A 21,248-nucleotide genomic window follows, 5' to 3' on the forward strand; every position below is an offset into this window, starting at 1 on the left:
TCTATCTATCTATCTATCTATCTATCTATCTATCTATCTATCTATCTATCTGTCTATCTATATCATAATATATCTATCTATCTAAATAAAGGTAATCTAGTATTATATCAATATCTATATATCCATCTATCTACCTGTCTATCTATAGGTATAAACTGAGGTTCTAAGACCCAATAAGTTGCCTAATGTTGCACATGTAGGTAAGTGGCAAAGCTCTGACTTAAATCCTGATCTTTGGACTCTAAATTCAATATTTGCACCATGCTATGAGGGAAAGGAAAGGGAAGAGGAAAGGGGAATCAGCATTTTTAAAGCACTTACTATGTGTCCTAGGCACTTGTGCTAAGTTCTTTACAAGCATCATCTCATTTGATCCCCACAACTTGGTGAGGTAGGTGTTCTATTTTACAGCTGAGGAAACTGAGGAAGACAGAGTTTAAGTGCTCAGGAACATATAGCTAATAAGTGTCTGAGGCTAGATTTGAATTTAGAATTTCTTGACCAAGCCCTGTTCTGTCCATTATGACACCTCACTGCTTCTTTTGAATTTCTTTGAATTTCACTGGCTTGATTTGGTGGTATGAATGTTCACCCAATCTCCCATAACAGAAACTTTGGTGTTCTCATTAACTCATTCTCTCTCATGTGTACTATCCAGTTACATTACCAGGTCCCACAAATCTTACCTGTGAAGTTTATTGTATTCTTGCCCAAGTCTTCATTCCTACTGTTACCATCTTAATATACTATCACCCATCTGGGGTGGGTCTTGTCTTTTCTTTCCTTTCCTTTCCTTTTCCTTCCTTCCTTCCTTCCTTCCTTCCTTCCTTCCTTCCTTCCCCTCAGAAACTATTGCTCATACACAAAAGGACTGGTTGAAAAGAGGGGTCATATTCAATGTACTACCTCTAACCCCCCGGCCACCTCAATGTTCTCACACTTTTCTTCCAAGCCTAATATGACTACCTGTCCATAACCAAACCCAGCACCAGAATCCCATGAAGATCAAGTAGGAAGGAAGAGTTCACTTGTACCCACTGGTCTATGTATTTTATTTCTTGGGTGCTCTCAGTTTCTGTTAGTTGTCCAAAGTAATCATCTTTTCAAACAAGAGAGTGTTTCTTATCACACTGAGCATTTCTGAGCAAATACATTTAGCTTCCTTTTGGTTTTGGAATTATTTTGGGAGTACCAGAGAAAAGACACTAGTGACTCACAAAACAGAACAAAGAGGCTACCAATTCACAACTGCCTCGGGCTGTTGCAATGCCAAATGGGATCTTTCCCTCCAAGATCAGCTTGATTTTGTATTGCTTGCAAAAAACCCTGGGGTTAGAAACCAGGGAGGTTAGCAAAAGGAAAAACATCCCCATCTTTGAGCTTTACTGCCCAACGTGGCTTCTCAAAGCAAACAGATCATTTTGCAAATTCAGCAGTCACTACAAGGGCCAAGGCTAAGTCATATGGTAAAAGAGCGCTCAGGGGCCAGGGACTGATGAGTATGTGCAGAAGCTGGGGGTGGGAACTGGGGTGTTCAAATGATGTCAGTCACATAATTGGGGAGGAGAAATTGAAAAGAAAAAACAAAAATAGACCCTTGGAATTTTGGAACTGAACCTCCCAATTCAACAAAGGGGTAGAGGGAAAGAGAGAGAAAAGGGCATTAAAATGTGTTGGCTGTTTTAATTACATAGGAAAATCTGCAAGTTAACAAGCAAAAGAGGATCTAGAACTACAGAGGATGTTCTGCATTGGACCAATAAATCAGTTGGTCCCATTTTAGAAAAATTGGAGGAAAAAAAACCAGGAACTGTTCTGTGGGTTGCTTAATGATATGTGACGCAACATTTTACTTTTAAATATAGAAATGAAGTCACTGCAAAGCTACAAATAACCCAAAGTGCAAAATGCTACCACATCCTTTTCATAAATGGATTGTATCGATGCGTGCCATTTAATTTCATATTTTGAAGGCCAAGAGACAGATGTTCTGAATTGGAACAAAAAGCCACGAAAATGCTCTGACCCCTTAGCCTTAGGAAAGCATTGAAAAACCTGATGAAAGATTCTTGGATGTATCAAAACCAATTGCACAAAGACATGATTAAATATTAAAATGACTTCTATGGCTTTCTTCTAGGCTGTTGCTACTTAAAGGCAGACAAATGAGGCCTTGCCAAGCAAAGATCCAACTTGGTACAGCTCTCACCTCATAACCATTTTCTCCCCTCTCCTGAAAACATTGATGATTGTGAATTTCTTTTGCTCCCTTATAATAACATAAATCAGCCTCTGCAGGCATTCAGTTCAATTCAATAACCATTTATTAGCCAATTACTATATGTAGGATACCATACTAGGAATACAAAGAAAAATAGTTCTTGACTACAAGGACCTTATATTACTGAGCAAAATCAATAAGGACACAAGTGATTTGAGGAGAAAGAGAACACTATCAGCTGAGGAGTTCAGGGAACTGTACATGGTTCCATATGAGCTGACTCTTGAATGAAGATATTCTAAGATAGGGAAGTGAGGGACTTCTTTAATGGAAGCTACATATAGTAATCCTTTGATGGATTTGGGATCTGATCAATGTGGATACTTCCTCCAATGGTATCAACTACAATCCATTATGACATTTTTTTTCCGCTTTTTTGGAAGGCAGTTCAGGTTAAGTGACTTGCCCAAGGTCACATGGCTAGTTTTTGTGTGTGTGTGTGTTAAGTGCCTGAGGCTGGATTTGAACTCAGGTCCTTCTGACTCCAGGTCCAGTGCTCTATTCACTGCCACCTAGCCGCCCCCCATTATGACTTTTCGTCCCACACAACTCTTGTCCATATTTTTCTCCTTTTATACTATAGCTGGGTGGTGCAACAGATAGAGGACTGGACCCAGAATCAGAAGACCTGAGTTTAACTCCAGGCTTGAGACACTTACAAGCTGTGTGACTGGGCAGGTCACTTCACATCTGTTTGCCTCAATTTCCTCATCTGTAAAATGGGAAAAATAATCACACCTACTTACCTGGGTATTATGAGGATCAAATAAGGTAATAATTGCAAAGCACTTAGCAAAGTGTCTGGCACATAGTGAGTGCTAAATAAATGTCGGCTATTATTTCTGTTTTGTATGTTCACGGTCGCTCTGCCATTAGAATTTGAGTTTTTTGAGGGTGAATATCATGTTTTTACATTTCTTTGTATCCCCAGCACTAAACACAGCATCTGGCACATAACTAACACTTAAATGCTGTTGAGTGACTGACTGATACTTCTTGGTAGATCCTCAACAGGAGCACACCCAATGTCCTGGTGCTTATCTCTAGAAGTCTTAACATTTAACAATGGAAAACACTGATCTCCCATACTCTCACTACATGGTTGGCCCAAGTCATTTCCTAGTCATACATCTTTCTGAAGACATCTTTTACAATACGTCTCAGGTGCAGTTTTTCTTCCTAGTATGTAGTAGTCTTCCGCCCCCCATACAACACTCCAATGCCCACTGGGTGACCTAAAAGTTTTAATTCTTCAGAGACTGTCATATTCTATGACTCATAACCACGAAGCATTACTGAAAGAATACTGATTTTTTAAAAGACGGATCTTTGTTGCAGGAAGAAGACTGGAGTCATTAAAAGCATTGTGAAATTTCCCAATCTAGCCTACTTTCCTCTGCCTGCCCAAAACCAATGAACAGCATTGTATAATGATGGATAGGCTCTATGGGTGGCCCATTGAATTATATGTCTGGACAACAGGCATTCTTCATTCACATGATTTTTCACGCATGAACTTTTAAAAGCAATTATGGATCTCCTTTAGGGGGTTCAGCAATGTTCTAGGGCTTAGCACAATGTTATTGGCAAACAGGAACATAGAGGGAACTCACTGTCTATAGGGAAGCCCCTCTTTTCTTTAGATCCTTCCCTCAACCTCCTCCTTGATGGTGGTAAACATTCGGAAGACTCATGTTTATAAGTTCAAATCTGGTCTCAGATATTTACTATAGCTGTGTGACCCTGGGCAAGCCACTTTATCCTTTTGGCCTCAGTTTCCTCATCTGTAAAATGAGCTGCAGAAGGAAACAGCAAACCACCCAGTATCTTTGCCATGAAAACCTCAGATAGTATGAATAAGAGTTGCATACAACTGAACAACAAAAGGTCCCTGCCAGGGTGTCTTTTTCTTTTTGGAGGGGAAAGGCAGGGCAATTGGAGTTAAGTGACTTGTCCAAGGTCACACAGCTAGTAAGTGTTAAGTGTCTGAGGCCGGATTTGAACGCAGGTCCTCCTGACTCCAGGACTTGTGCTCTATTCACTGCACCACCTTGCCACCCCACCCTGCCAGTTTTAATATTCTCTGATGCTATGACTTAAAAACTGGTTATGTTCCCTTTTAGTTTGCTCTAATTAGGCTGTGCCCTATCCCTCAGATTTTATTTTCTAAGTCTTTTCCTTTATTGTGTGTAACTGAACCTATCCCAAGTTCATGTTCTTCTTAAGCTGGAAAGCACAGAAAAGAACCTCTGGTATCCTAGTGAGAATTTCCTGACTAAATGTAATAACCTAATTTCTACATAATTTTTATATGCTATTACCAAAGGCCTTCTTGGTCTAGTCCAGGATGCAAACACTATTCCTTAATTTGCTTTTTGGGCTAGAAATAGGTTTTTTGCTCCAGTCTTTATCCTTTACTTGGAGAAATTGAGGGTACTTCTTCCTACGTACAAAAGCCTCCTGTACAATAGTTAGGGTAACCTTCTCTAAGATAGTGCCTAGAATTGTTACCTAGGAATATTTAATAAATGCTTATTGATATCAGTTTGCCTGATGCTCACCCATGCTTGCAACAAGTTACTGAGTTCCTTCTCACCATTCTGTTTTGATGCACCCTATGAACACTGGTGCTTATGACTTCCAGTCTGGTCTGATAACAAATTTCACAAAATCTGTTGGTTAAAAGACACCTTGCAGCTCATGTGAGTGCATTAGGGGACCCCAAGGCCAAACTGTTTGAATTTTGTCACTTACAAATCTTCCAACTTAGAAATTATTTATTGATTTCAAAGTTGCCCTTGATAATTTTGTGACCATGTTGGGGTTTCCCCTGTAGTGGGTAATTTTATATGTCAGTCTCTAACACAGAGCTAACTTCCTCACCAGAAAAGACTTCTGTCTCTAAATTCTCTAAATTGGTACATTGAGGTCTGACAAGTGTGAGAATTACAAGACATTTATGCTTGGCTGGGTTATTTGCATAATTAGTATTTCTACCAACCTTAGCATAAATGCTTCTATCCCTATGTTTTTTGTTTCCCCTGAATCAAAAAGCAAGTATTTATTAAGTGCCTGCTATGTAATGTCAGGCACTGTGCTAGGTCCTGGGGATACAAAGGAAAAAAGTCAAACTGTTTCTGTCAGGGAGCTTATATTCTATCAGGAGAAGAGAAACATTTTTACATATAAGTAAAGAAAAAAATACACAAAATACAATCAAAGTAAATTCAGTGATGGGGCGGCTAGGTGGCACAGAGAGTAAAGCGCCAGCCCCGGAGTCAGGAGGACCCGAGTTAAGCCTCAGACGCTTAACACCCACACAAAATAGCTAGTCATGTAATCTTGGGCAAGTTACTTAACCCCAGTTGTCCTCCAAAAGGCCAAAAAAAAAAAAAGTAAATTCAGTGGGGGCCATGAGGAATGGACATTAGCAGGTAGGAGGAAATGGCATCAGCAAAGATCTCATGTAGGAGACAGCATTTGAACTGACTTCTGACAGAAGACCCACAATGATTTAACAACAAAGTGAGCCCTTCCTCTATAACTTAAAAAAAAACCATTCACAGGTACACTAAATCTGTTCACTTGGTGTGCTTCCAGAGTATAACCATATTGTTTATCAACAACCTTCCTTTTTTTCTAAGGGTTCTTCCCTCCTTCCCACATTGACATGTTGAGATAGTTCTGTGTACCTTAAATTCTCTCAGCTATTTGGATATATTATTGTCTAAGCATCCTATGCCTTGCTCAGCCTTCTGAGAAGAGGCATGGGTATGTGCCTAGATGGGTGAGTACCACCCTCAGTGATATAGTGGTCAATTGGTTTCCACAAGTCATCTTCCCTGGATGACTAAGAGTCCTCCTCCACCAGCCATGTCATGCTCAACAACACATACTTACAGATTCAGGGGCTTTGATGAAGACTTTATTTCTTCCAAGTTGAAACTGGTCAGCATCCATGTTGACTGACTGCAGCAGGTGGAGGACACCTTGTTTCTCATCCCCTTTCCATGACGGCCAAGTTGCTTTGGTCAGAATGGCATATCTGAGGCAATTGAGGAGAAAACAAGGAGAAAGAACTCAGAATTTGATGGGCTTTCCCAAGAGGAGGAGGGCAGCATTCTTGCACCAAATATTCTCCGGGTCCAGTGGTGACTGCTATTGTAAGAACAGCTGAGAGAGTTGGAAGTCCATCAGAATGGTTGGGAAAATGCTTACCTAAAGCATGTATAGCAAGCACTTTGTTGAAATAACTCTCAATTTTAGAGCTATACGTCTCCTTCCTATCTGAATATTTCTTTCTTGAGCTTCTGAAATCTAGTTTTTATCCTCCCTTCCCCACCCAAAATGACATTCTTAAAGTACCACTAAGGAATTTTTTTGGGGGGCAAATCTAAAAGTCTCTCTCTCTTTTTTTGCCCTTCCCTCTTCCTTGTCTTCTAGCTGTGGGTATCTGTAAAAGTGCCACATTGGTCCTGTACTTTTCTTGCCCTACGCTCACTTACTGAATCTCCTTCTTCCTCTACTCCCCGCCTTCCAGCCACTGCCACAGGCTTTCACGTGAATGAAGATGATTTCCAAATTATCTTCAATTCTAACCTCTGTCTCATTACCTGTATTCTACTTCATTCTGTCCAACTATTTAGACTATACCTTCACTTGAATAACCCCAGATCAATCTTCCTACAGCAATGCCTTTATAACATTCCCCTGTTCAAAAATCTGTAGCAACTCCCTACTACCCATTACACTAAGTCCTAATTCTTACACTTAGTATTTAGGCTTCTCCATAGTCTGGCATTCACTTTCCTACCCAACCTTACTTCAACACTTCTCTAATCCATGCTGTTTCTGACAAAAGGATTTCTCAAGAGGAAGCACTACTAGGTACTACTTAGTAAGGAATCATTTTCAATTGGCAAGTGAATTTGTGGTTATGCATACTTGTTGCCTCAGTATTTTAAAAATACACCAAAAATGTGTTTTCTTAAGTAGACCAAACATTTTCCTGCGTATAGTCTGGTCTAAACTATTAAATTACTAAGCAACATTTTGTAAGATACAAAAGTAAATTCCAGTCCTCCTCAGGCCCAGATGATCCTGCATCCTGCCCAAGTCAATAGAGCTTTGGGTAATGAGATGTTGATACTTATGGTTCTCAACTCACTTCTGCATATTTTTGCTTTTTTTTTTGGAGGGGGGAAGGCAGGGCAATTGGGGTTAAGTGACTTGCCTAAGGTTACCCGGCTAGTAAGTGTTAAGTGTCCAAGGCTGGATTTGAACTCAGGTCCTCCTGATTCCAGAATCAGTACTCTATTCACTGTGCTACCCACTTTGCTTTCCTATAAATCTTGTTTAAAACATCTATAAAATATGCTGAAGGTCTTTCTGTTTTTGTATTCTAGGGGTACCAATGTAATATTTTTTTTTTAAGCAATTGGGGTTAAGTAACTTGTTCAAGGTTACACGGCCAGTTATTTCTGGGTGTGGTGCTAAGTATCTGAGCCCGGATTTGATCCCCAGGTCATCTCGACACTGAAGCCGGTGCTCTTACTTGCTGAGCCACCTGGCCGCCCCAGTACCAATGTAATATTAAGACACCCCACCTGTTAGTTTTCATTTGAGAAACATTACTGCTTCACCTCTTTTTCCAATCATACATATTCATGATGTCATTTTTACCCCATCAGTGCAAGTTATACATAGTTTATTTACACCCACTTTATTTCCATTGCTCTTGGGTTATGTGCAATTTCAGTCCTTGTGAGAGGGTGGCAAGTCATGATTCAAAGCCAAACAGCAATACTACTGTTCATTAGTAGGGTTTTTGTAACTATAAGCAACTATTGTAACTATAAAATAATTTCAAGTACCATACAATTTCTAAAATGGCATCAGATAAGGGGAAGGGGATCATTTTTGTTTTTTGTCTTTTTTTTTTTGGAGGGGGAAGGCAGGGAAATTGGGGTTAATTGACTTGCCCAAAGTCACACAGCTAATACGTGTTCAGTGTCTGAACTCAGGCCCTCCCAACTCCAGGGCCTGTGCTCTATTCACTGCACCACCTAGCTGCTTCAGGATAACCATTTATTAAGCAACTGCTTATGTTCCAGGCACTATACTAAGTACTTTATAAATATCTCTTCTTCCAGCATTTTTCCAAGATCTCTCTCTCTCTCTCTTTCCTTTCCTCCCTCTATTTATTCTAATCCCATCGATCCATCCCAACAGAAACCCAAGGGGTTGTCCATTCAAACACAGGCTGTTACTTGAGCAAGATATAGATTACAGATCAGAGCTAGAAGGTTTCTTAAGAGGTTGCTTAGTCCAACTGTCCCATTTTATATTTGAGGAAATTGAAGATCTGAGAGGATAGGTCCATTGTTCAAAGTCAAACAGACAATGTGCAACAGAGCTAGAAACATCTATTTCCAGATCATATTATCCATGATCATCTATTTCCAGATGCTTTCCATCAGCTTTGTTTTGTCATTTTAGATACCTAAGCTGAACTCTTTTGAGGGATGACAGATTTCAAAGAGGATACCTTGTAGAATTTTGAGATTTAATGCAATTATTATTTTTCTTAAGATTAAATTATTCCTCTCAAACAAAAAACAAACATCATCAACAAAAAGAAATTAAAAACCCCAGCATCCATAAACAATTAAACAAAACCACATTAAAAAGCAGTTGTGAATGCTTATACACATAGCTGTATCCTTTTGTTATTTATCAATTAGTAAATGAAACAAAAACCATATGCATCAAATTTAATCCTCAGCAAAAAATAAATATAATATAAATATTAGCTATTATTAGGGACACCGAGGTAGTACAATGGATAAAGCACCAGGCCTAGAGTCAGTAGGACCTGAGTTCAAATGTAACCTTAGGCACTTACTAGCAGTGTGATCCTGGGCTTATTACTTAACCTGCTTGCCTTAGTTTCTTCATCTGTAATGAAGCATAATAATATAGCATATATATATAGGGCATATGTATAATAGCCCCTACTTCCCAGGGTTTGTTTGAGGATCAAATGAGATAATAATTTTAAAGTGATTACACAGTGCCTGGCACATAGTAAGTGCTATATAAATGTTAGATATTATTATTGTTATTAGTTAATATTTATATTTGGAGAAGAAATAGCAATCCACTCTAGTATTTTTGCCAAGAAAACCCCAATGAGGTCACAAAAAGTTGTACATGACTGAACAACAACAACAACAAAAATTTAAATAGCGGTTTAAGATTTGCAAAGGACTAAATGCTCTTTATATTTTTATAACAACCCAAGAAGGTAGGCATCATTGTTATCTCATTTTATAGATAAGGAAACTGGTGCAGAAGTCACGTGACTTAATGAGGGTCACCCAAATAAGTTAATGGTTTGAGGCAGGCTTTGAACATATGTTTCTGATTCAGGTTCAGTTCTCTAAATCACTGCACCACCTAGTCCTCTCATCTGTATTATCCTTGTTTTACCATTATCTTTGTTTCTGCTTGACGTTTTCATCCCTGAAATCAATGTGCATATTATTCCTCAGGTAGTACCATTATTAGTCCATATCACTTTATGTAAATGTTCCCTTCTGACTCTGAATTCATAGAACCATAGACTTAGAACAGGAAGCAACTTTAGAGGCCACCAAGTCCAACCCCTTCATTTTCCAGATGAGGAAACTGAGACACAGCGAGGTAAAGTGACTTGTGTAGGATCATACAACTAGTAAGAAGCTAAGGCTGGATTTGAAATCAGGTCCTCCAGACTCCAAGTTCAGTATCCTACTTATTATACCATGCAGACTCTCATTCTTCATATTCAATATTCTTTATGGCATAGCATATTTTTCTATGGTACATTATATTTTCTTCATATGTCAATATTTATTTAGCCACTTCCTGATCATTAGATACATAATGTGTTTCCAGTATTGGTTTTCTTTGCTGTTACAAAGTCATGCTGCTAAGAATATTTTCCTATAAATAAATCGTTTTTTCTGAATCCTTCTTACAAATGAATCCACATAGAGTATGAAGTAGGACTGCAGGTTAAAAGATTTTTCTAACTTCCGTTGCATTTTGATGAATTTTACTCTATTTTATATTGTTTTCCAAAATGACCAAATCAATTCGTGGCTCCAGCAGAAATGAATTGGCATGATGATTCCCCCCACAAGCATTAAATTTTGTCACTTTTTGCCATTTCTGGTATAAATAGGCTGTAGTATATTACCAGTGAAAAACACCAAGTACAAGAGTAAAAGATGTCATTAAAAGGATTGTATGAAAAGAAGATGAGCTGGCAAGGGACAAGTATGAGAGGTCACAAGTGGACATGCAGAACGTTCCACTGATCCCCTTTACACTAGCAGCAGAAACAAGGAAGTTCTTGAGAACATCAGATGGACCCATTTGGGCAAACTTTTGAACACCTCAGAATTGCCTTACTATTATGGATCTCTCTATCTTCCAAAGCTGTAGCCCCCCCCGACAACACTTTCCCCAAGCAATTATCGATTGCTTGGGTTTCTCCTTTTGAGAACTGTCTACAGCTTTTGACCATGTCTTGGAGAATGGGAGACATTCTTTAAAAGTTCATGACTACTCCCTATAGATTTCTCACTACATTTAATATATTGACATAATGAATCCCAGGAACCTTTAGAGAACTCTGCCATCAAGAAGGAACCCATCTTCCATTTTGAAATCTGGGAAGAATATCCATCCGTTATACTGCTGGACACCTTAGTTTCATGCACATACATGTCTACTTATTTTTATCATGGTACTGATTTTTAGTAGATCATTGAATGAAATTATTTCCATGGTTACATCTATCACAGGATCATAATGTTGATTTATGTATGCATGGGAGACATCTCAATGAAATACCTTTAAGGTTAAGTTTTGTTCTACCAATTCAAATGCTTTGAAAAAAAGACAACAACAAATAATAAATAAACAAAAAATCCCACATGGTGGGATTTATATTCTTTATATCTCTGGGTTGGTTGTAAGACTGCAGAAATATTGTTTGTTGTAGCAAATCATCAGCAAAAGCTTATCTGTTCTCCTTTCATGAAGAAATACTGAAATTAAGGCAAATGCTGCCCAATTGTAAAGACCAATCAAGATATTAGAACCACTGCTCACATCTGAACTCTTCCATTCTGGTATGCAATATATACTATGTGAGGAAGTAACAATGTTACTTAGTGGCAGCAAAAAACTAGAAACATAGTTGGTGCCCATCAACTGGGGAATGACTAAAAAAAAATTGTGGTATGTGAATGTGATGGAATATTATTGTGAATTATCATGAATTGTCCTATTTGATAGGACAAGTGTGAGAAACTCAAATGTAGGAAGACGCATATGAACTGATGCAGAATAAAATAAGCACTAACTTTTCATATCTAAATACCCTTCAGTAGATACTAGACACTCCCTAGTTAAGCAAATCAGAATAAGAAAGAGCAATGAGTTCTTCTTACTACTAAATCTTGTAAAACCACAAATAAGGTCAGGGGTAGTACCACTAGGAGTCAAAAAAAAATCTACCTTGACACATTGTTCTAACATCAACACAGTATGCTCCTAATATAAATTTCCATCATCTCTAACAAATAGCCCAATGAGGACATTTTTGCATGAAATGCTCAATTAGAGTAAGGCTGTTGGATGACACTGTAGATCAGAGGGCCTTTGGAAACTAGCTGACTATTTCTACAACTCTTTCATGGCCACCTTATGATGGATGGGTTGGTTACATCAAATTGTTCTTTTACATATCTACTTAAATCCAATTCAAAGAAGATCTACCCATTTCATGGAAATCGATAGTTTCTTTGAAGTGACCACTCCAAAATTTTTATTTGTTTGTTCTCATAATAAAAGTTTTCATCATCAGAGGCCTCCTTAGTTTTTTAAAACTGTATGGAAATTGTTCTGGTGAAAAGGTAGACTTTATTGGTTAAAAACTTCTCAGCACCTATACTCCAGAAAACCTTTTAAATTCTTGCTGACCATTTCACATTTGCACAAAAACAATAGCACATTAGGAGACCAAGCACTTTTCTGAGGATGAGGAGTTTGTCCATTTTCCATGAGGATGTTAAAGACTCATAGGTAATTAAACCTAAAGGATCTCAAGAGCTTTAGCACTATAGATCCAAAACTGGAAGGGAACAGATCACTTATTTAGGCCCATGGAAGCTGAGTGACTTGTCCAAGGTTACATTGCTAGTCAGTGGGCAGATCAATCCCACACTAGAATCCAATAACAACAAAAAAATTTTAAGCACCTACTATGTGTAGATCACTGTACTGGGTCTAAACAAGATGAAATGGCTACCTCATATTCTAGAGGAGCTACTTGAATTTCCTGCTCAATTAAGCAATCATCACTATATAAAATCCAGACATTTATACTTTGTAAATGGCTCCCATATTATGGATACCTGGCATATCTTCAGCCATCATTTCCCAAGTGGTCATTTATAGGAAGGGACCACTGTGTAGTTACTCTTATTTCACTCAAAGATTAAAAGCTGCAATCTCCATCCTCCTTGCCTTTTTTTTTTTAACCTCAACTGACATTTTATGCTAGCTAGTCTTAGTCTTCTTGCTGGACAGTCTTTTTCTTTTCTTTTTTAAAAGCAATCGGGGTTAAATAACTTGCTCAAGGTTACATGGCCAGTTATTTTTGTGTGGGTGCCAAGTATCTGAGGCCAGAACCAATCCCAGGTCTCCCGATACTGGGGCCACCCCTTTGCCGGGCAGTCTTAAACACGATACCAAAAACAGAACACTAGCCCAATAGAAAAAAATGGTCTTCTAGGAAGTATTGGGTTTCAAAGGCTAGAGCTGAGCCTTTCCAGAGACTTCTATTTCCCTGTTACATCCTATCTTTACATCTTGTTTCCAGGTCACTAGAACTGATTATTTGGAACTCTATCCAGGAGAATACACCTGTTCTAGGGTCAGACCAAGGGCTACATTACAAGGTAGCATAAGAGAGGAGAATGGATAGATACTCAGTGTGTGATGAAACCTCACATCAGATTCACCTAGGGCAGAGGTCATAGTGAATTAAAATCTGAATTATAGAATGGTTATAAAGAAAGAATTGTAGTTTTATTATTCTTATATACAACCCAATAAAGCAGAATCTCTGTTGAATCTGAAATAATGCAGATAACAATTTGTAATTAGGGCATCAACTCCCTTACATATGAACTCTTTAGTGACTTCCCTGGATTCCTTCAAGTACCAGCTAAAATTCCACCTTCTACAAGGAGCCTTTCCCAGTCTCTCTTGATTCTACTACCTTCCCTCTGTTGATTATTTCCTATTTAACCTGTATATAGCTAGTATTGAGTTGTTTGCATGTTGTCTCCCCCATTAGAATGTAAGCTCCATGAAGGCAGGGACTCTCTTTTGCCTTTCTTTATATAGTGCCTGGCACATAGTAAGCACTTAAATGCTTACTGACTATTTAAAAACTTCTTCAAGTAGGCTAACAATTCCTTTAAAACCTTGTTTATACTGTTAACTTGAAGAGTAAACCCTTTTTCCATTCACAGTACAAAGACAGACCAGCATAGCTAGGGTAACAATTACAATGAACTCCATATTTATGATGCTTTAGTGTATTCACCAACCTACCAGGTACAGTTTGAGTCCTTATTTTAGCAAAACTTTAGCATCCTATAGCAAAACTGTCAAAGAGCAGACGGGGATGTCACTTGTTCATTACCTCTGTAAGAATTTCTGGAAGACTCGTCGATAGGCATAACCAGCTCTTCTGACCCGAATATTTTCTTTCAATCCTAGATATTCCACTTGATGTTTCACCCTTAAGAAACAAAAAGACATCAAGCAATTTAAAGTTAGATAACATCCAAAGATTTGTATTTCTTAATGATTATTTCCCTTCCATAATAGACCCCTAACTCACAAAAGGAAGAAACCATGTTGAAACACTGAAGAATGAATGTCTATTTCCCTGTTTAGACCAACAAGAATGACATATGCACCTAGATAAATTTGATTAATCATATCATAGAATTTTTTTTCATCTTTTGTGCTATAACAAAAAGCATTTTATAAATGTGGGCTATTGTATTATCTACTTTTGGGAGGTTGCACCCTGCAATTTCAGTATGGTTAAATTTTCTGATGTAGAAAACTCCTTCAATGGATGCAAAATAGAAACTTAGATTGGATTGCTTTCTGGGGTGATGTTAATTGAATTGCTTATAGTCTCACAGCTACTCACAGTGTCAGAGTCTAGACTTGAACCCAGGTTTTTCCTTCTCCCCCCTCTACCCTGGGCACTCTCCTAACGATTTTCCTAAAACATAGGTTTGACTATGTCACCTCCCTACTCAACAAATTCCAGTAGATTCCAACCCAAAACCTATAGGACTAAAATTAAAATCTTGTTTGGCGTTCAAACTCCTTCCTAGCCGAATCATTCTGTCCTCTCATCATTTTGTTTTGCTTTTCAGTCATAGCCACCCCTTTGTGACCCCATTTGGGGTTTTCTTGGCGAAGACTGGAGTGATTTTTGCTATTTCCTTCTCCAGCTCATTTTACAGATGAAGCACTGAGGCAAACAGGGTTAAGTGACTTGCCCTGGATCACACAGCCCTGGAGCGTCTGAGGCTAGAATTGAACTCTTCCTGACTGCAGACCCAGTGCTCTCTCCACTACACCTTCTACTTGCCTGGCCTTTCCAGTATTCTTACACCTTACTCTCCAACATGTATGTACCCTTGAATCCCCTGACAAGACACATCATCTCCCAAATCCAGGTATTTTCACTCACTGTCCTCCATGCCTGAAATAGTTACCCTTCTTCTCTCCCTCTCCTGGCTCCTTTCAAGTCTCAGCAAAAATACCACCTTCTATAGGAAACCTTTCCCAACCCCCTCTAATTCTAGCATCTTCCCTCTCTTATTTACTTTCTGCTTTTTACCTTTTTTTGTATGCCCAGTATCTGACACATGATAGGTATTCAATAAATGATTACTGACTGACTTTCCTCTTCTTTCTCTGCAATCTCTCTCAGTGATCTCAGATCTATCTCCTACCCAGCACATCTCTTTCTTGAGCTATAGTCCCTCACCTGCAACAGCACATCCCACAGGCATCTCAAGCTCTATATACCCTGTATCCAAAACAGAAGGCATTCTTATCTTTTTTTCCCTTAAACCTCCTGATTTTTCTGTTTTTATCAAGTACACCCACATTCTTCCCGTCAGTCAAGGTCATAACCTGAGATTCTTGAAGGTGACTCCCCCTTCTCTCCTTCTTTTCACTTGACTGGTTTCACTGACTATCTCCACAACCTCTCTTTCATCTGTCCCTTTCTCCACTAGTGCCATCACTACCAAAGGCCTTATCTTCTCTTACCTGAATTATCACAAGAGTCTTCTAAAGGGTCCCCTTGCCTCTAACCTCTTCCCTTTTCACTCTATCTTACATACAGCTAGCAAAATGACACTCTTAAAGTACAGGGCTGAACACATTGCTTGACTACTTAGGAAGTTTCAATGACTCACCATTGTCTTTAGGATAAAATGCAAAATCTTCTATGCAGCATTTAAATCCATTTGCAATCTGCTCTAGCCTATCTTTCTAGGCTAGAATGATTACGCATCATTCTTCCTAATATATTCTATGCTCTTAATCAAACTGGTGTCTATGTTGTCCACTATACATGCCTTTCCACCCCAGCTGTGCCCCATGCCTGGAATGCTCTCTTCCTCTTCAGTTCAGTTCAGGAGGCCTTCTAAGACACCCTAACTAGTGAATATCTCCTTCAAAATCAGCATATATCTAGTTTCTATATAGATTGAATTTATCTACGCTATATCTCTCTCTCCCCAATCCCCAACCTCAGAATACATGTTCCTTGAGGTTAGAGATTGTCTCAAGTATATCTGTATTTCTAGCACCTAGCATAGTGCTTGGTACTAATTCATAGCTTAATAAATGTTTGCTAATGATTCCTAATTCCAAAGCTAGCCCTCTATTTACTCTCCCCACAATTTCTCACAACTTTTTTTTTTTTAAGCAATTGGGGTTAAGTAACTTGCTCAAGGTTACACGGCCAGTTATTTCTGGGTGTGGTGCTGAGTGTCTGAGCCCGGGATTCGATCTCCAGGTCGTCCCAACACTGGAACCGGTGCTCTTTACTCGCTGAGCCACCTGGCCGCCCCTAATTTCTCACAACTTTTGCTGTGACAGTTAAATGAGACAATATTTGTAAAATACTTTGCAAATGTTAAAGCACTATACTACTGTTAGTTAAGTATTATTAATATTATGTGGAGGGAGCTGGATGCCTTTTGATTTTAGTTGAAAGACTTTGGACCCAGAATATAACTTCTTTTTCTGTTTTCTTAACCGAAGTTTAATTTTGATGCAAGTTTGAGGAGACTGTAGCTTTGGCTATCATCTAAATTTAGAAGAAGACTAATAAAAGCTCATAACTACAAATGCCCACACAAAGTACTTATGACCAATGAAAACTCAAACATCTTTGTTCTGCAAATCCTTTTTTTAGTAACTCTATTTTTCTTTTTGTCAGTACACAGCACTAAACTAGCAATATATTTTAAACATGCATGGAATATAATGGATGCTGAGAAAATCATCCTAGAATCTACCACCTAATGTTCCACTGGGTAAACCAAAACTATTTTAAATAGGATAATAATTTCTCATGACTTGTATATATACACAGTTGGAAATACCTAGATCATTCCTGTTGTTAATTATATTAAAAGTTGCTGAGGAAAAGATGGGAAGTAACAAAGGCACGATCCAATGTACATCAATGACTAAGTTAGTTTATTGCTCAATCAAATGACAAGCATTTATTAAACACCTACTGCATGCCAGGAACTGTGCTTAGAACTTATTATAAAAAAGAAATAATATCTACTTTCCAGGAATTTGCAGTCTAATGGGGAAGACAAAATGGGCATATATAAGTATATACAGCATTCAAGAAAAATGAATACAAGGTTTTTTCTCTAGCAGATGGCCATTCACACAGTAGATGTAGAACTGTACATGGATTTAGGAAGATCTAAATTCAAATCCTGCCTCAGTTATTTACTAGCTGTGTGACAAGTCACAGCCTCCGTCTGCCTCAGTTTCCTTAACTATAAAATGGGGATAATAACAGTACTTACTGCCCAGGTTGTTGTGAGGATCTAATGAGATAATATTTGTAGAGTGTTTTGCAAACCTTAAAATGCTTTATAAATGCTAGCTATGGTGATGATGTACAAGCTGGCACTTAAAACTTAGGTCTTAAAAGAAACCAGGGATTTTGAGGAGTGGAGCCAAGGAGGGGATGAATTCCAGGGATGGGAGGCAGCCAAGGCAAAGGCGAGGAGATGGGAGATATGTGAAGAACAGCAAGCACACCAGTATGGCTGGATTATTGGCTGCATAGAGGGAAGTAATGTGTAAGATGTCTGTAAATTAAGAAGGGTCTGGGCCGTGAAAAGTGCTATAGAGATTTGGAGGAACAGAGAAATACCAATTTGCAAAATCACTTTCTTTTTATTTAATGGTTGAGATTTTAGAGTTTTACTTAGGCAGGAGCCTGGTCAACTTAGCCTCTCACGTTGAATACCAATCTACTATCATTTAAACTAATGACTTTATGGGCCGCCATTATTATTAGAAGTTAAGACACCAGACCTGGAGTCAAGAGGACCAGACTTCAAATCTGTTCTCAAGACACTTACTAGTTGGATGACCTTGGGCAAATCACTTAGCTCCAATTGCCTCAAAAAAAAAAGTTAGAGATCAATGGCCTCATTTTATGGATAACGGAACTGAAAGCTAGAGAGGCCCAGAGAGTTGGCCAAGAGTCTAGGAATTAGTGGCAGTGCTAAGAACCCACAAGACTCAGGTCTCCTGATTACACATCCAGTCCTATTCCTGGCACTGGCTATTCTCCCTTGACTGGAGTGTTCTTCCTGTTTGCAGCTTAGAATCTCTGGGTCAGGGTGGGGAAGCTGAGCCTCAAGGCCACATGTGGCCCTCTAGGTCTTCAAGTGTGGCCCTTTGACTGAATCCAACAGTGTGGCCTTGACCCCTGCTCTAGGTTTTTTAAAGCTCAGTTCAGGTTCCCCCTCCTTCATGAAGCCTTCCCTCATACTCCCAGCTATCAATACTTCCCCATCAATTACATATATTTTATTTATTACATATTTATATATTGTTATATATTATATGTATATACATATTATATATTACATATATACCATGCACATCATTCATAGAACTTAGCTATTGATATAGAACAGGAGGTGGAAAGGTTTTTTTCCTCAGCAAAATTTTTCAATTTAGTTTATTATATTATTATATTAGTTATTATTATTTTTTCCAGTTCTTCTAATAGTTTACATAAAGGGGGCTTCATTTAAAAATGTCCAGGATGAGCAGGGTACTTAAGAAATGTTTGCATATTTAAGAGGCCTATCATAAAGATATGTATAACTGTGATTGGCAATAAGACTAAATAGTCAGAACTGTCCAGATAATTCAGAAAAGAAAAAAAAGAACCTACTTTCATCCCAACTATCTGGGTAACGGCAGCTGCATACTGTGACTTTCAAAGGACTCGATTATTCCAATTCAGAGAAAAACAAGCTACCATTTTTTCCTATCCATTTGCTCTTACAATCAAATTCAACCACATTTTGGGAGGTGGCTCATTTTAATAGGGATTTCATAATTTCCAAATTTAGCTTCACTCTGAGATTTTAAGTTAAGGAGTTACCATCCAAAGATGTAAAAGGAGACATTCCTTTGATATAAATCACATGTAAAAGGAGAATATTTTTTATTTTTTTAAACTCCTTAAAAAAAATTCTTTATGATTCACTCAAGCAGTCAAACAATTTCTGTCAGAGAAACAGATCCTTAGTAAAACAGATTTGCCAATAACATTTCCTGTGAGAGCACCAGAAATCTGTATATATCTTTTTGTAGTCAAGGAATCAAAGGCAGTCCTATGTCCAGCTACCAGCAGCAGCCACGCCACCTTCATGGTAAAGATCGAATGCTTAAAAATTATGTTTTCCTGTTTGCAGCTTTCTCACTTGTTCACATCTGGAAAACCCTGCTAAGCCTCATTATTCTTCCCTTTACCGCCTTCTTGCCAACATCAGACAGTTTCTAGCAATACTACGTTGTTTCAGACCCTGCATTGTTTTCTCCTCCAGAGAGGAGTCCTCTCATCAAACCTCCCATTAGCCATTAACCTCAAGTAGGTCAAGGCCTGAAGACTGTGCTTATGGCAGCATTTCAGATTTCAGGCCAAGTGGTTTTGCCAGGATCCAAACAAAAACACATTTTTCAAGGAGGAAGAAAAAACCCCAAACCCACAATGCACAAACTGCACACAATTTCTGGTCTAGGTAACAGTCCTTTGAGAACTAAGCTTTGACTTCGTACAGACACCCAGGAATGCAAATGACTTTTGATTAGTCACCTATATTCAACACTACTGTTGTGCTGCTCACAATGCATAGGTGAGGGAAATTAGATACCTCCAGAGAAGCTGGTGTACTGGAAAGCTAAATAACTGTTTGTTCAATAAATACGGTGGCGGCAATGAAAAACCAGTTTGCTTTCTTAAAGGAAGATAGCCCTATGAAGAAAACTCATGAAATAAATTTAAGCTATAATCTCAGTTGTCCCATTTGCTGTGGCTTATCCCACTTTTTAGCCTTTTGAAAGCAAGTGTTATAGTATTAGGGAATTACAAGATTATTTATTTCTGAGATTCCTTGAATTCTTGTTCCATGAGTGCTGGACTTGGAGTCAACAATGACCTGTGTTTGAGTCATGATTCTAAGGAAGCTACATGGTTCAGTAGATAGGGCTATAAGTATGTGCATAATATAAGCAAAACGAATAGCAGCATCGTTTTCATTAGTAGCTAGGCAATGGATAAAGTACTAGCCTAGAAACCTGAGGTCAAATCCAGCCTCAGAAATGTGACTCTGGGGCAGGTTACTTAACCTCTGCCTGCCTCAGTTTCCTTAACTGTAAAATGGGGATAATAATAGCACCTACCTTCCAGGGTTGTTGTGAGGAACAAATGAGATAATATTTGTAAGGCATCTGGCACAGTTCCTGGCACACAGTAGGTACTGAATAAATGCTTGTTACCTTAACCTTTTCTTTTTCCTTGTTCAAGATTCCTATGAATGTTACCTTAAACTGTTTTGTGGTAGAGAGATGACTGAAGGTATAGGATGGACTGTATCAGTTGGGGCATTTCTCTAGCTAGAAATTCTTGGATTTAGAATGTTAAATGAATAAAAATTATTTATGGCTGACATGTCTAAAACAGTGAATATATCATTAATATTTTTTTCTTTGACAAGTGCCAATGGGGATTATTTTCTCCCCTTCTTTCTCTTCCCATGATCTACCAGAAGAAGGAGAATATAGTCAGAAATGGAGCATGCTGGTTCTAATCCAACACAAATCCACAGTGAGTAGTGAGGGGTGAGTATGTTGGCCATCCCAGGCTTGAATTTCAGCTCTGCCACTATTTAGTCGGTCAGTCTTAGGCAAGTCACCTGATCTTTTTGAGTCTTATTTTCCCCATCAGTCAAACAGGAAAAACAAATAATTCTCAAAGGCTTAGCATGTTATAGGATTGTTTGAGAATCAAGTGAGATAATGAATGGGAAATGCATTATAGCCTCACGTGCAATATAAAAATGTTATTTCTCAGGGCAGGTAGAGATGGGGAAGAGAAGTAATGCATCTTTATCCTGTATAGTGAGTGTCAGCTCCAGCTTCACAGTGGCTAGAGGACGGGAATATGACTGCAAATGACAAATGGAAATTCTCCCATCCATCTAATGAAGAAATAACTCCAGTTTGAGGGGAGAACATAAAAGGTGGA

At 38.5% G+C, this 21,248-nt stretch overlaps 1 protein-coding gene across 1 annotated transcript in view; it reads right to left on the bottom strand.

Annotated features, from left to right (window-relative positions):
• The window catches only part of MYO1E (myosin IE), a 250,079-nt gene that overhangs the window by 52,765 nt on the left and 176,066 nt on the right, over positions 1-21,248 (bottom strand). The window contains exons 18-19 of the mRNA XM_069098166.1: positions 14,049-14,147; positions 6,182-6,326 (exon numbers count right to left, since the gene is read on the bottom strand). Of these exons, the coding sequence (XP_068954267.1) occupies positions 6,182-6,326; positions 14,049-14,147 (244 nt within the window). The remainder of the gene's footprint in view (positions 1-6,181; positions 6,327-14,048; positions 14,148-21,248) is intronic.

Source organism: Petaurus breviceps, unplaced genomic scaffold (genome assembly GCF_028583685.1).
Source record: "Petaurus breviceps papuanus isolate PSGF00001 unplaced genomic scaffold, PetGlider_PUasm1.0 37, whole genome shotgun sequence".
In the NCBI taxonomy this organism is placed as follows: domain Eukaryota; kingdom Metazoa; phylum Chordata; class Mammalia; order Diprotodontia; family Petauridae; genus Petaurus; species Petaurus breviceps.